The sequence below is a fragment of the Setaria viridis genome, chromosome 3 (genome assembly GCF_005286985.2).
Source record: "Setaria viridis chromosome 3, Setaria_viridis_v4.0, whole genome shotgun sequence".
Taxonomy (NCBI): Eukaryota; Viridiplantae; Streptophyta; class Magnoliopsida; order Poales; family Poaceae; genus Setaria; species Setaria viridis.
Genome location: NC_048265.2, coordinates 11847385 through 11862289, shown reverse-complemented (window position 1 = coordinate 11862289; position 14905 = coordinate 11847385). Strand labels below are relative to the sequence as shown.

The 14905-nt window shown below is 46.3% G+C and overlaps 1 protein-coding gene across 9 annotated transcripts; it reads left to right on the top strand.

Annotated features, from left to right (window-relative positions):
* Positions 1-1277: 1277 nt before the first annotated feature.
* On the top strand, positions 1278-14383 carry LOC117848159 (glucan endo-1,3-beta-glucosidase 8). Of its 9 annotated transcripts, XM_034729492.2 has the most exons (7): positions 4119-4360; positions 4453-4528; positions 4990-5096; positions 5313-5429; positions 9931-10018; positions 10128-11508; positions 12891-14383. In XM_034729492.2, exons 6-7 carry the CDS (start codon positions 11144-11146, stop codon positions 13999-14001), a joined length of 1476 nt encoding a protein of 491 aa, XP_034585383.1. In that variant the 5' UTR covers positions 4119-4360; positions 4453-4528; positions 4990-5096; positions 5313-5429; positions 9931-10018; positions 10128-11143; the 3' UTR covers positions 14002-14383. The 9 variants fall into 9 exon arrangements, 1 of the variants encoding a protein (XP_034585383.1); XR_004638834.2 differs by lacking the exon at positions 12891-14383 and having other exon boundaries at positions 1278-4360; positions 4990-5075; positions 9942-10018; positions 10128-10476; XR_004638830.2 differs by lacking the exon at positions 12891-14383 and having other exon boundaries at positions 1278-4360; positions 4990-5075; positions 10128-10476.
* The last annotated feature ends 522 nt before the right edge of the window (positions 14384-14905 follow it).

Here is a 14905-nt window from a genome sequence, read left to right as displayed (position 1 = left end):
TATTCCAGAACTTCCGGGACCACCACTGTGATAGAAGGCACACATCCATGAGCAGCTCTTGGGCAGATATGTAGGAGGAAGCTGTAATAATAGAATAAATGTGATATGTGCATGGTTGGGATCCAAATTAAATGTCTTCTCTGTAATGTCATGGTGTCCGAATGAAATAGTCTTCTGATCTACTCCATTTGGGTTTTTGCAACTGGTACGTAATATATGTATGATTGTATGCATCTTTCAAAACAACACAAAAGATTCCCTATAGGCATTGGCTTTCAGAGAACAAGTTAAGGTTCCCAACGCTGCACTGCTTTTGCAGAACATGCTCCTGCAATCACAGGGAACATGATCCTTCTGATGGAAAAGTTTGCCGGCAAATTAAATCAATGGAATAGTAATCGGAAGTTTTGAAATTAGTTTTAGCTATCAAGTGCCTTAAGCAGCTCTCGCGATATCAGTCGAAGTTCACCCATACTATGATGCTAATCAAATTTACCATCGGTCTGAAACATATGGGCAATAACATAACTGATCAATGCAAATGTTAGCGCGGAATATGCAGCTGTTTACATGATCTCAACGTACAACAATTCACAATCCATCATCCCAGCTGTGCTCGAAATCCAGAGCACAGGTGAAGCCATACATGATCTAATAAAGGATCGTGTTAAATCTGTCGCCGAATCCTCTCAAAATTACAAGGAGATATAGTGAAAAATAATGAATTATCTCACACTTCCCAAAAAATGAATAGCCTTGTAAAAGTTGGCCTCCAACCACTGGCTGACTATGCCCAAATATTATACTTCTTCCGTTTTAAAATTTCGCCATTAAATCTCGTTGGCTTAATACAGGGCACAAAATCGTATATGGAACCACTGTGCTCTAGCTTTTTGAGTTAGAATAAGATATCCAAAGTACTTGCAAAGTTATATGATCGGAAATTTGAAGAATTTATATGGGCTTTGTATGGGCTTGTGTATTGTGCTTTGTCCGTATATTTTTTCCGATAAGGTGCTTTGTCCGCGTTGCTCGCTCATGTGGCTTGTCTCTTGTGTAATCTTGATTGAGAGATGAAGCAACTTGGGCTTCAGGTTCCACAAATTCTGAACTCTACGCAGCTTTGCTACATAAGCTCACCTGATCTGTTTTGCGCCACGTAATAAGATCTGATATCTGCAATGGGTAAATCTGGACCCTCCAAATTAAGATCGGACGGCAGAGATAAGTGGGACTACACCAGTGTGTGTTGGAAAGGATACGAATCCGCCGCCCTGCAAGTTGCAACAAATCTGGCTCCAAGATTGGGCCCCCATTTCCAAGCTACAAGCCCGCCGCCGCCGCCGGCGACTATGCCATTGTCGACCCTGCCCTCATCCTCCTCCTCCGCCGTCGCCCGTCTCCGGCGACCCGCATACCACCTCGCTTATGTTAAGGTCTCTCTCTTTGCTACTCCTCCACTCATCGCTCCCCTCCAGGCCGACCCCATCTAGGCTCCTCTCTTCCGCCGCCGCCGCCGCCGCCACCACAGCCACCTCCGTATCCGCCTCCGGTGCTCTAAATGGCCGCGCGCATGGAACCGTCTCTGCCGTGCTGGAGATCGTCGGCCCCATCGAGCTCCTCTTCCCGGCCTCCGAGGCGCAGCTCTACGTGCGCATCGTGCGGCGCTGCGCGCGCGATGCCCTCGCCGCGGGCGCCGCCGCCGCCCACGCGCACGTAGTTAAACGCGGATTTGCGTCCGACGTTCTCGTATCCAACGTCCTTCTGGATGCGTATGCCAAAGGAGGCTCCCTGACGGCCGGACGCCAACTGTTCGACGAAATGGCACACAGGGACGTCGTGTCCTGGTGTACCATCATTGCCGCGCACGCCAACCGCGGGCTCGTCGTTGAGGCAATTGAGATATTCAAGGAGCTCTTGTCCTCTGATCAGGTGAAGCCAAACCGGTTTGTCATCTCGTCAGTGCTGAATGCATGTGCCAGGTCTGGTGTCATGGAGCTTGGGCTCATGGTTCATGGATTGGTGGTCAAGTCTGGCTTGGGTGTCGATAGGTTCGTGGAAGTTGGATTTGTCGACATGTACGCGAAATGTGGCAATGTGGGTGATGCTTTTAGGCTGTTTAATAAAATTCCAGTGAAGAGCTCTGTTGCTTGGAATGCAATGATTTCTGGTTTTGTTGAGAACAGTTGTTTCATAGAGGCTGCTGAGCTTTTTCAAGATATGCATAGAGTTGGCATGGCAATGGATGTGGTGACGTTGAGGGTAGTAGCTGGTGTTGCGGCTGTTCTGGGAACATTCAATCTTTCTAGAAACATTCATGTTTACGCACTTAAAGTGGGCTTGGGAGTAGATTGTTTTGTTGTGTGTGAACTGATCAAGTCAGCCGGGAGGGTAGGTGAAACTCAGTACATTGGAAAGCTTGTTGCTGCAGTTAGAAGGCCTGATGTGTCTTTGTATTCTTTGGCTATCTCAAGCTATCACTCAAATGGTTGTCGGGATGAAGCAGTGAAACTTGCAGAAGTTTTTCTTTCTTCAGGTCTCAATTTGAGAGAAGGAGACATGGTTACAGTGCTAAACATATGTCAAATAGAAGAGGAGGTTCAACAAATGCACGCTTTTACTTTGAAAACCGGAAGGTTTTGTTATACTAATGTATGCAATGCTCTGATGTCGGTATATTCTGAACTTGGATCACTTTTGTGTGCGGAATCAATCTTCAAAACTATGCAATCACCAGACATTGTATCATGGGCTGGAGTCATGGCAGGCTGTGTCAAGAACCTCCAATATGAAAGAGCATGCAGTTACTTTAGGGAGTTAAGTGATGCTGGAGCACCTCTAGATCAGCATTGTATTGCTACTGTCATAAATGCCTGCACCAGTCTTCAGGACTTGGATAAGGGAATGCAGATTCATTCTTTAGCTCTTAAACTTGGGCTGCTACTTGCTGATTTCGTCAGTGCATCACTAGTAAACATGTATGCAAAATGCCATAGCATTGAGGGTGCTGTTGAGTTATTCTCCCATGCGCTGTTCCCACGAAATTTAGTTGTAACTAATGCCATGCTTTCTGGATATTCCAGGAATTTCATGCCAGAGAAAGCTCTGCTGCTCTTTTACAGGGAATATCAGTTTGGTCTGTGTCCTGACCAGTTCACTTTGTCAATTGTTCTTGGTGCATGTTCTGATATAGGAGCAAAGAAGGCTGGTGAGCAGATCCATGGCTACCTTGTAAAATATGGTTCTGGATACTTGGATGTCATTATTGGAAATGCTATCATAGACTTTTATGTCAAGTGCGGATGCATTGCTAGTGCTTGTAGATTCTTTCATAGCATGAAGAGTTGGAACATCAATTCATATGCCATGTTAATGTTGGGTTATATTCAGAACAGATGCAGTGATGAAGCTCTTCAGCTTTTCTCTAAGATGCAGCACAGTGGATTGCGTGCAAATCGTGTCACCTTTGCAAGAATCTTACGGGGTTGTGCTGATCTGTGTGCTATTGATTTGGGAAGACAACTGCATGCTTCCATCATAAAGATGGGTCTGCTTTCTGAGGTATATGTCACAAATGCACTTGTAGGAATGTACACAAAATCTAATGTTTGGACCGAATCGAGAAGAAGTTCTCAAGAAACTTTGGCAGGAAATGTTCCAGAACAAGATACCACAGATAATTTTAGTTCAGAACAAAGGTATGCAAGCAGCACTCTTGAAGAAGTTGGATTGTTCACATTGGATGAAGAGAATGACCATGTAAGTTTGGCTGATGCATGGAAGATCTACATTGCTGCTGCTTCTCAATTTAATGGAAGTCCACTTCCCACTCATATGGTTGGCCATGAACTTGGGATCAAGACCAACATAGGGAATGGAAAAAATGCCAATTACAATGGGAGTAAGCTTTGGCTAAATTACAAGGATGGCAACTATCAGGGAAATAGATATGGATCAGTTAAGTTATTTAACTTATTTCAAGAGGGCAGCAAAAAATCTGATCATCTAGTCCTGGTTGTTTCCATTGATAGTATAAATTCAAAGATGAAGGATGTAGGATTTGTTAATGTGGAACCAGTGAAAAGATATGGCAGTGTCCCTGCACTTGGTTTTCCTCCTTGACAAACTATAGTGCATGACCAGTACTAGAGATTTCGCCTGCTATTCTTTATTCAGCAAAACTGAACTGCCATGTTAACATATTGGCACGCAACGAAAACCAACTATAAGCATAGGCCAGAGTGCACGCATCAGCAAACTTCTCAGATCGACTCAAGTGTATGAACTATGAAGTTCACATGCTGAATGGCTCAATTGCATGTAAGAATAGATCAGAACATTAGCCGGCTGGCAAAAACAGGTGTCTAGCACTCCATGTTTTTATTGCTCTTGCTACTTCACTTTTCATTATGGTGAACAAATAGTGATTTTGGGACAATTTCTTTCATGCAGGAGACACGCTCCTCAAATATTTCCAAATGAGGGGAAAGTAAGCTGGGGAAAATCAGCTTTAGCTCTGAACGTTGATGTGAGTTAAGGTTCATAAAATTTGTTAAACAAATTTTGACTTTGCCTAAGCACATGCTTTTACCTATACCTCTTTTGCTGCTGTTCCCTCCTGCACTGTATAAATATTAAGCTCTCTTTTAGCCTATTCCAATTGTAATATCAATATCATGTATAGAAAAAAAAGAAGTGCAGTCACTTATGCAGTTATTTTGCAACATTTGCCAATATCCATCAGCTTCATTTGTGTAATTGTGAAACTACCAAACTTAAAAGCAAGTGAATGAGCCCTGAAACAGTGTCTTAGCCAACATGTCTTTTCTGGCTTCTTTCTGTTTGTGGTTCATCTATTAACGCTGAAACATAGCTTTAACACTCCAAGACTATATGCATATCATTACTTTCATTTTGTGGTCACACCACTTGGTCTGCCTTTTTCTTTGTATTGGTATTCAATATATTGATTGGATATTTCCTTTACAGTGAAATGAGAACACGTGGATCAGCGGATGTATTTTGGCGACATGTGGGTTTGATAATCTATGACCAACTGGCATTGTGTCTTTCACGTAATGCCTACCAGCTCCTGTGTAGGTTCAATCTTTAGTGAAATGAAATTGCAAATAACTTTTATATAGAAGGACTATATCAAAACAATCTGATTCATTTTTGAAATTTCTTCTTACTATTCCATCAAAAGTACCCATGTTAGGTTCTGACTTCTGGTTGGTGAAGCCTAACATCGTATACTTTACACGATTGGCAAATCCATTTCTAGCTTAGCTCATCTTTGTTCATTTTGATAGGTACCTGCATTAAACTTGCATGAAATGGATACTACAGCAGAAGGAACAAAATTGAAGAATGGGGTGAATTTTGATGCATCATTCCTAGCTATCATCTGCAAATTCAACAACTTCAACGTAAGCTTGTCCACTCTCCTACGATTGTATTTCTTTTCGAACTTATGCCTGAGATTTGTGTTCTTTCTGAAAGTTCAACTACGATTGGTATCAGTAAGCTGGTCTTAGGGTGTGTTTGGTTTGAGGGTTGAAGTGGGTTGGGACGGGTCGGACCCAGATGGACCCATGTTTGGTTCAGAAATGAAGTGGGTTGGGTCCATCCCTTTAGAGAATATTCCTACCAGATCTGGGTTGAGATGGTCCGCCCAAATCGAGCAGACCATCCCAACCCACTTCCATTCCGTTGCGCACCGTCTTCTCTGATGGTTGGAGCGAGCGCGCGGCGCGGCCAACGCGGGGAGAAAAGGCCGCCAGTGAGGAGGGCTGAGGCGCAGCGGGGAAGGGGCCGCCGGTGGAGAGGGCTGAGGCGACGCTGGGGCAGCCTCCGCGTGGGGAGGTCCGACCGGTGGGGAAGGGCTGCCGGTGGGGAGGGCTGAGGCACAGCCGGGGCAGCCCCCGCGCGGGGAGGCCTGGCCGGCGGGGGAAGGGCGGCTGATGGGGGAGGGTTGAGGCATGGGTGCGCGGCAGGTGGGGAGGCCTTCTCCTCTATCACCTTGTCCCTGGCCTTCAGCTCCTCCTCCATTCGAACAACTCTCGCCTCAAGCGTGGCAATCCTCAGCGAGTCCCTCTCAGAGCGGGTGACATGTGCAGTGTCCACCTTGTGCTGCAGGTGACGGTTCCTCTGGTTCATGGCGGTCAAATTGCGCTCGAGTCCCAGTACCTTGCCCTCGAGAGCTGCATTGGCAGCGATACAGTTGTCCCACCGCTTGCGAAGTATCTCCACCTCACCGTCCATCCAGAACAGTGCCAAGTCCTGAGCGTGGATGCAGCGGGAGGCCACGCAAAATTTCTCGTCAGGCTTAGCGTAAGCGTCCTCGTGAACTGACTTGCTGAACTCTCGAAGTCCCTCGGCTCGCGGTAGGCTCTAGGTAGGCAGCGGTAGGGGGTCTTGACCAACTTGTCACGGAGCTGCGCATGCACCTCACGCATAGCTCTCCTGGCGGCGGTCCGGTGAGCCTCTACCACTAACAGCTCGAACGCGTGCATCACGACCTCCTCAAACTCAGGCACCTTGGGGTTAGCGGGTACAGTCAGCTTCACCTCGGTGGGCACAACATCCACGACGCCCTTCATGCGGCCCTCGTAGCGCACGTCTTGAGTGCAGACTCCAGCTCTCTCTCCAAGCACTCGTTGAGCAGAGCACAAAAGCCTCCAAAGCACACTCCGTTTCCAGTGAACGGGTGCCACTCCTCGGTCGACATCTGTAAAACGTTGTTAGGGTTGTTAGTAAGTCAGATAAGTAAGAGAAAACAAGGTAATAATAATAATTGTTCAAGGAGTTGTATAAAAATTAAGGGTACACACACAGACACACACACACAGTTCAAGGATAGTTTAGGCTTCCTATACTAACGTTCATTACTAGGGATCGTCCTAGGGTCAAGTATGACTTTGATACCAGCTGAAACGACCTGAATTCCCATTTCTGAGAATTCAAGCCTACGCACCTCCGTGATAGTCCCAAGAAGGTTATCACGCACGAATCCCTATCTCAGATAGCACAAATCTATACAACACAGAAATATAAAGTAGCCACATAGTATAAATATCATAAATATCGAGTACATCTCTTCGGCATATGCCGATACAAGTCCATCAGGACTGAAACATGAAAGGTAAAACATCTACGCAGCGGAAACATAAGCTATGATGAACACCATCTCCAGAGGTGACTTGAGCGAAGGACCATCCCTAGTCTTCCCATTCGTCGTTGTCGAAGTCATAGTCAGGCTTCGACCCTAAAAAGCCACATCTACCCGAGAAGCGGGTAGGCCATGTCAACTCCCAAATGCAGCAAGCTAAGGAAACAGGGGAATAAAACTATATGTGTGGATATTCCTATTTATGGTTGTAGGGTTTATGCAGTAGCAGCAATCAAGGAAGCAGCAAAGCAACACTATCTCTGAGATCAACACCTCAATCAAGGAAGTTGGCACAAATCATCGGATCCTTCACCCAAGGATCCAGCACCCAAACACACTAGGCGATGTGAGAGCTCCCCCCCTCACATCTCAACGGCAAATGCCGACCTATCACAAAAAGGGGGAGGTAGAAGAGTAAACAAAGTCTAGTCAGAAGTAGCGGTAGTCAACAGCACTGTCCATAACCAGTGGACACGGCTATAGCTATAGCTTTATACACTCTGTAGAGGGTGTACAATTGTAACCGCATGGATGGAGCCTGAACGGTAGCGATCCGTCCAAACCCCACCTAACAGCCGGAGCCCTAGTAGGTGGATAGCACTATCCTGTTTCCTCGAGTCTGGAACTGTCCTTGACTGCAGGGCACGTCGTCACCAGTGAGGACCTCGAAGCTGTGAAACCTACCCACGTCGTGGTGCAGTCTGGTTAGAGCAGACCAACGCCTCAGACTTCTTACACTGATCCTCCAATCCGTCTACAGGCTGAGCACTATCCACCACTAGTCTCGGACCAAACCCCACCCATAACGTAAGCGAGCGGTATGTATGTAAATAGATGCTATGATTGGTGGTAAACTGACTCGGTCCTTAGGGGTCGAGAGCGAGCACTCTACTCCACAAGTATGTGCCGAAGCACCTGCAACGTATAAGTACATCACTTGCTCCTTAGTAACAAACAAGGTACCTGCCACAGGTACAAGGGTAGAAAGAGTCCAGAATGCTACCAATCACGGCTCGCTCCCGCCAAAACACGTTAAGGAGTCACACTCACCCAAAACACACGCGAGAGTGTTCAAGGAATCCCATCACCAAAATTATGGCATATGCCCATCCATAACTCAAAAGCATGTGTATGGATATATGTCTGGTGGACTAGCTACAGACCCTAGCTAGTCCACAAATAGGTATCAAGGAAAACAGGATAAACAAGGCATGGCTAGAAACATTGGCTACACAATCCATCATCAAGCATCATAAATAAAGCGCTTGCAACTAAACATGCATATGATCTATATGATTGGGAGTGACATGACACCTTGTTCGTAGTCGTTGGGATCTTCCTCGGCGTAGTGGGGGCCTTGAGGGTCTCCCGAGTCGTAGCTTGGGTCTGAACAGAACGAGATACGCCGCAAAGTAAATTAATCGGCATTACATCTAGGCAAAAACTCCAAGAAAGCTAGATTTAAAAGATCCAAATAACACCAAACTAGCTATAAACAGCACAGGCTCGATTTTTTGAATTTAATGTAACTGGTTTCATATTTTTCGGAGTTCAAAAAAATTAGTTATGAATTTTTAAACATTAAAGGATTTATTTAATTATTTACTTAGTTTTGGAAAACATTAAATTAAGGTGACATATGTCAGCTCCTGGTTGCGTCACGTGGCTACCGGGAGTGCGCCACATGTCTGCTAAGGTTAGAGTTGACCTTGTCAACATTGACCGGTCAGCAGTCAACCAGGCCCACCGGCCAGTGGCCCCATTGTTAGTCAGTGGGCCCCACGAGTTGGCCAGGCCCATGCCACATCAGCGTCACGTGGCAGCGGACGGGGCTATTTATAGCCCGCGGTCGGGGCTAGGGTTTCGAGCAATGCGCTAAGGCTGCGTGCTCGGGCATGGCATCGCGGCCATCGAGCGGCTCCACGCTAGGGTTTGGGGGCCCGACGCGGGGGTAGAGTGGTCCTTTCCCCATGGTGGAAGGCTCCGGAAGCGCGTGCGGGTGTGGTAGTGCGTGCCAGTGCGTATCGTCGGGCGCGTACGTGTTGTGCGCGTGATGTGGGGAAGAAGAAGGCGGCACAGTGCCGTCTGGCAGGTGGGGGCCTCCTGGCGGCGAGAGAAAGAGAGAGATGGGAGTGGCGGCAAGCGGGCGGCCCGGCTGGGCTGGCTGGGCCGGTTGGAAGCTGGGCTGCAGGTGGGTGAGGGAGAGGGTTAGGATAGCGAGCCAGCTGGTTGGTTGTGGGCCGGCCTGGTGGGTTAGTTTAGGTTAGTTTGGTTTCTGTTTTTATTTAAATTTAGTTTGAATGCTTGAATTAGTTTTAAAATTCAAACACACTCATATTTGAGATTCAAATAAAATCCAAGAAGAACCAAATTCAATCCACACAAGTTTGAATTTTAAATTGAGATTTAATTTATTAGGGAATTAGAAGTGAGTAGCATTTGCTTACTATTTTTCAAATAAGCACACAATTCAAACAAAGTTTTAAATTTTTGAAAATTTCACTAAAATGAATATTTCAAACTTTTGGAATATTACATTCAGGGCCTGAAAGGAGAATCTAAGGTACCCACAGCACCGCTCAGTGTCTGAAGCAAGAAACTTTGAGGTTTTTTGCCACTACATCACCTAACTGCCATGCACCTTGTTTTTGGTTGGTGCATCAGGATTATACTGTATTGTAGTACTGGCTTGATTCTTTAAACTGTCTATAGAGAGCATTAGCTTTAGGTGTAGTGTTGCTTACACTGGTACTGTATAGGCTGGATTCAGCTGCTGGTGCTTGAAACTTTTTCGAGCAACAATGTGAAGGTCTCCCGTGTGATCATTCACCAGTCCTACAAACCCAGGTGAGTTCACTCTCCTCTTTGAACTTAAGCCAGATAGTTCACTCTTCAATTTCTGTGATGTTTACCTTTCCTATTTTATTTTGATGCTTATCTATTCAATTTCAAGCAGATGTTGCTGCTGCTAAGAGAATGGCAACCTAATCAAAATCAATACAAAGGAAGAAGCACCTTGATCGAGCGTGAGAGGCTTTTGAAGGTTTGGCCCTACTTCAAACTGAAATTGAAGCCGAACATAGATTAACAGAGAGGTTAGCAGAGAGTACCCTCGTGGGCTTGCAACTGTGCACTTTGAACCTCAGCTTCTCTGAGAGGCCCAAATTTGGCGCGACTTTGATTCGAGGGAATTGTTTGCTCGATTTGGTCAATGCTCAAATCATGTTTGTATTGGCACATGGTAGGAAGAAACAATGAATACTGTTCCGTTTATTTCAAGAGGGTGCCAGCTCTCTTTTTGTTTCCACATTTTCTTTTTCCGGTATGAATTCTGAAGAAATTACAGTGAACCCTTTTTTTCTGGGGTAAAAAATACAGAGAAGCTTGAGGACCTGGTCGACCGGATGCATGGCAAGTGCACGAGATGCAAAAAAAAAAAATGATGGCAACTACAAGCATGGACCATCAGCTGAGACCCGAGCCAAAAGAACTAGTGCCAACGATTTCATTGATCTGCGATGCGATTTTTACCCAGCCAGAAATGGGCCTCCAATTCTCTAGTGGCATGAACACCACTTAGCAGGCTTGCCGCATGAGCACAACGCTCTCGCCGAGCCCGAGCTCATCACAAGTTGGCAGCGTGTCGTTCGAAACACGCCACTTCCGAATGATCATTCTCGTGATCCCGACCGGGAGTTTGGATCAGACGGTTGCTGGTGATCCCGTGCGGAGCTAGCAAACATCTCACCGTCCATTCATTCGGCGACGAACCTGCCAGCCAATCACCTCGCGCGAAACCTCTGCAGGCTGCAGCAATTGCATTCCTCCCCACGAGGTCACGACAACGCCGCGAAGAAATCTCCCCACGCTCCTCGCTTGCTTCGCCGATGCGAGCGCGCTCCTCCAACTCCAACCCCGTCTCCCGAGACCCGTAGCATCGCCACCCACGCTGCCTCCTCCCCTCCACCTCCCATGGTGCCCGCGGCCCGCCCCGCCGCCACCGCCGCCTTCGCCGTCGGCGCCGTGGCCCTGCTCCTGCTCGTGATCCCTCCTCCCGCCGCGGCGGCGGCGGCCGTAGGGGTGAACTGGGGCACGATGATGTCGCACCCCATCCACCCGTCCGCAGTGGTCGGGATGCTGCGCGCCAACGGCGTCGACCGGGTGAAGCTCTTCGATGCCGACCCCTGGACGGTCGCCGCGCTCGCCGGGTCGGGCGTCCAGGCCATGCTCGCCGCGCCCAACGACCAGCTCGAGTCGCTCGCCCGCGACCCGCGCCGCGCGCGCGACTGGGTCCGCCACAACGTCACCGCCAACCTCAACGCCGGCGTCGACGTCAGGTACACCACCAACTGCCCGCTTCTCCCACTCCCAGAGTAGTTAGCACCGTCCTTGTTGCGCGTCGCGCGCGGCGCCCTGGTCTCTGGTGTGCTAGGTGGATCGGCCGGCGGCCAGCGGATTTTCGTTGTATGATGACCAGTGTGAGACGAGGTGCCTTCGGGCGCGCGCGTGCGGCGGGGTGCTTGCGTGTGGAATTGGAGTTGCGTGGCGCCAATGCGACGTGGTGTGTTCTGGTGCGCGGAAAATGTTTGAAAGAATGCCACCACAATATGAGATGGAGTTCTGTGTGCTGGTGATTGCGTAGTGTTTGATGCATAGCAGAATGGTGCAGCGACATTTGCATGTTTTTGGTTCATGCGGAATGGATGCAGTGCTTGTGCTGTTGTTGTTCAGTTCAGACATTTAGGTTCCTCTTGCTGTTTAGAAGATATGTCTTTTACTTGCAGCCAAGTTTAGTAGTGCATGCTATATGTAGTGTCAGTCGTCAGATGCCAGAGGCAGACACGGCTGCATGCATGGCAGTTCATGGTTCATGTTGATCGTTTTTTTTGTTGAAAGAGGTTCATGTTGATTGTAGACTTTACATATGCTGGTTCGTTCACAAGGAAGTTGTATTGCATATATATGTCTTCAGAGGACCGTTCTTTGATTTGTTCCGTAAAATGTTGTGTGCGGGTCATACATGCCGCTAGCCAACAATTGACATGTTCTTAAGAGAGTGGTTGCATGTGAGATGAAATGATGTCTATTCATAGTAGTATCAGCTACCAGGCATGGCATACTGAGTAAGTAAAACACTGGAGTAGGCTAATCAATTGGCCAACCATTTATAGGTTCTAAGTTCTAACTATAGGCTGACTAATAAAGTCAGGATGAACTTTATGTCTTATACATATACTGCTTTAGATTAAACCTACATTGCGGTGAGAATATTTTGTGATAATTTAGATATATGTTCTGACTGGTGAGGATATGGAGGAACCGTAAAGTATGTGACGAATCAATTTGGTATTTCTAGAGTTTTTCTGGATTTCAGTGCAACTGCCAGTAAAATTGTGGTACCATGTTTGGCTAGTGAGATTTGTGCTTTTATTTTTCACTAAGTCGAAATGTTCTGATATCGTGCATGAATAGTAGCATCATTTGTTCATAACACAGTTGTTTTTGTCTTTTTCCATAAGATGATCCTTAAAAACTAGAGTGTGATGTTCACCTTTTCTGAGGTACACAAGGCGCAGTGGTCATGGCCATTTGTTACCAATTCACCATCCTCATGCACATAAGCTGAACATATTTAGATGAATTTGTTGAACAGAAAATTATGCTAGTACAGTCCTATTGTGAGCAGTCCTGATACCTTAATTATATGTCAATTGTTCAGGTATGTGGCTGTTGGCAATGAGCCTTTTCTGAAGAGCTACAATGGCAGCTTCATCAACATTACCTTTCCTGCACTCAAGAACATGCAGAGAGCTCTAGATGAGGCTGGCTTTGGCCAACGCATCAAGGTAGTTGTGCCGCTGAATGCTGATATCTATAGCTCCCCTGAGAACAAACCAGTGCCATCTGCTGGGAGTTTCCGCAAGGATATCAACGCCCTCATGGTTGACATTGTTAATTTCCTCCATGTGAATGATGCGCCCTTTGTGGTTAACATCTACCCATTTCTTAGCCTGTACCAGAATCCCAACTTCCCTCTGAATTTCTCCTTCTTTGATGGTGCTACCAAGCCAGTTTATGATCAAGGAATGGTCTACACCAATGTGTTTGATGCCAACTTCGACACTCTTGTCTGGTCATTAAGGAAAGCTGGTGTGCCCGACATGAGAATCATTGTTGGTGAAGTCGGTTGGCCAACAGATGGTGATAAGAATGCTAACGTCAAATACGCACAGAGGTTCTACAGTGGTTTTCTGAAGAATATGGCAAAAAATGTAGGCACACCTCTGAGACCTGGTCACATGGATGTTTACCTGTTTGCGTTGATTGATGAGAACCAGAAGAGTGTTCTGCCTGGACGCTTTGAGCGTCACTGGGGACTATTCACATATGATGGAAAACCAAAGTTCTCTATGGATCTCAGTGGAAATGGCAAGGACAATTATCTGGCTGAAGTGAAAGGGGTGCAATACTTGCCATCACAGTGGTGTGTATTCAACAAGGATGCAAAGGATAAGTACAAAGATCTGCCAGCCTCTGTAAACTATGCATGCTCAAATGCAGATTGTACACCACTGGGGTATGGGTCCTCATGCAATGGTCTCAGCCATGATGAGAACATATCATATGCGTTCAACATCTATTTCCAGACAATGGATCAGGATGTCAGAGCTTGTTCTTTTGGCGGCCTTGCAAAGATCACAACGACAAACGCTTCACAAGGAGGGTGCATGTTTCCAGTACAGATTCTGAGTGTTTCAGGAAGAGTGGCGCCACTGATATTTTTGCCTATATCCTTGGTTCTGTTAGTCTCTGTATTCACTCTACTATAGACATGGGAGGACAGTAGTAAGCACTGAAATATCAGGTCACTGAATCTTGTACATGACAGGGGAAAGAAGAGTCACTCCAGATGAAGTTGATGAGGAAGACAATTGTTGAACCGAGTCGTTCTCTCTGTACTGCTGGCAGTACTGCACTAACTTTGGATAGTGAGAAAGCTACAACATGTGTGATTGGGAGAAGTTAGAATTTCTTCTTTCTACTTTTCAGTTGATGATCTTTCATATCTACAAAGTGTAAAGTCCTGAATTTTTTACAACATCAATTTTAATGCTGGCTTCAGATATTGTACAGCAACATGGCCTTCATTTTCCTTGTCTATGCGAAATACTGATGCTACCTGTTTACCGGGAAACAGTCAGTCATCTATGATACTTTGCGCAGCTTAACTTTTCTGTCCTGTTCTTGCGGATTTGGTCTCATCTGGATGTATGAACCAAGTGAATGAAACGTTTTCTTCTGTGTCATATAGCTACTCTGATTTCGCAACTCGCAAATGGTGATATATTTTTCTGTTCAGTCACTTCTCTAGGGAGAGAATATAGTACTGGCTACTGTCCCCTTTTTCAGTGCTCTTTATTCCATGTTTGATTATCTTCTTTGAGAACATATCTGCTTCTATTTATCTCATTTTTTTCCAATCATTCTAAAATTTCTCCACAAACATATGTCTGATTCATCATGAATTTGTGGACGATAACAAATCTTGACGTAGGGTACGTCTTGTGCTTTTTACATGCTTCTCCCTGATGTCCGATCAAATTACACATGGGGCGCTTTAATTTTGATTCCCTCCAAAAGTTATGAACGTTGATTGCTCATTAATCACAATACGGTGTGGACGTGTACTGGAAACTAAGTTGCTGTTTTGTCAATTCGGAATTTGTAGGCAAT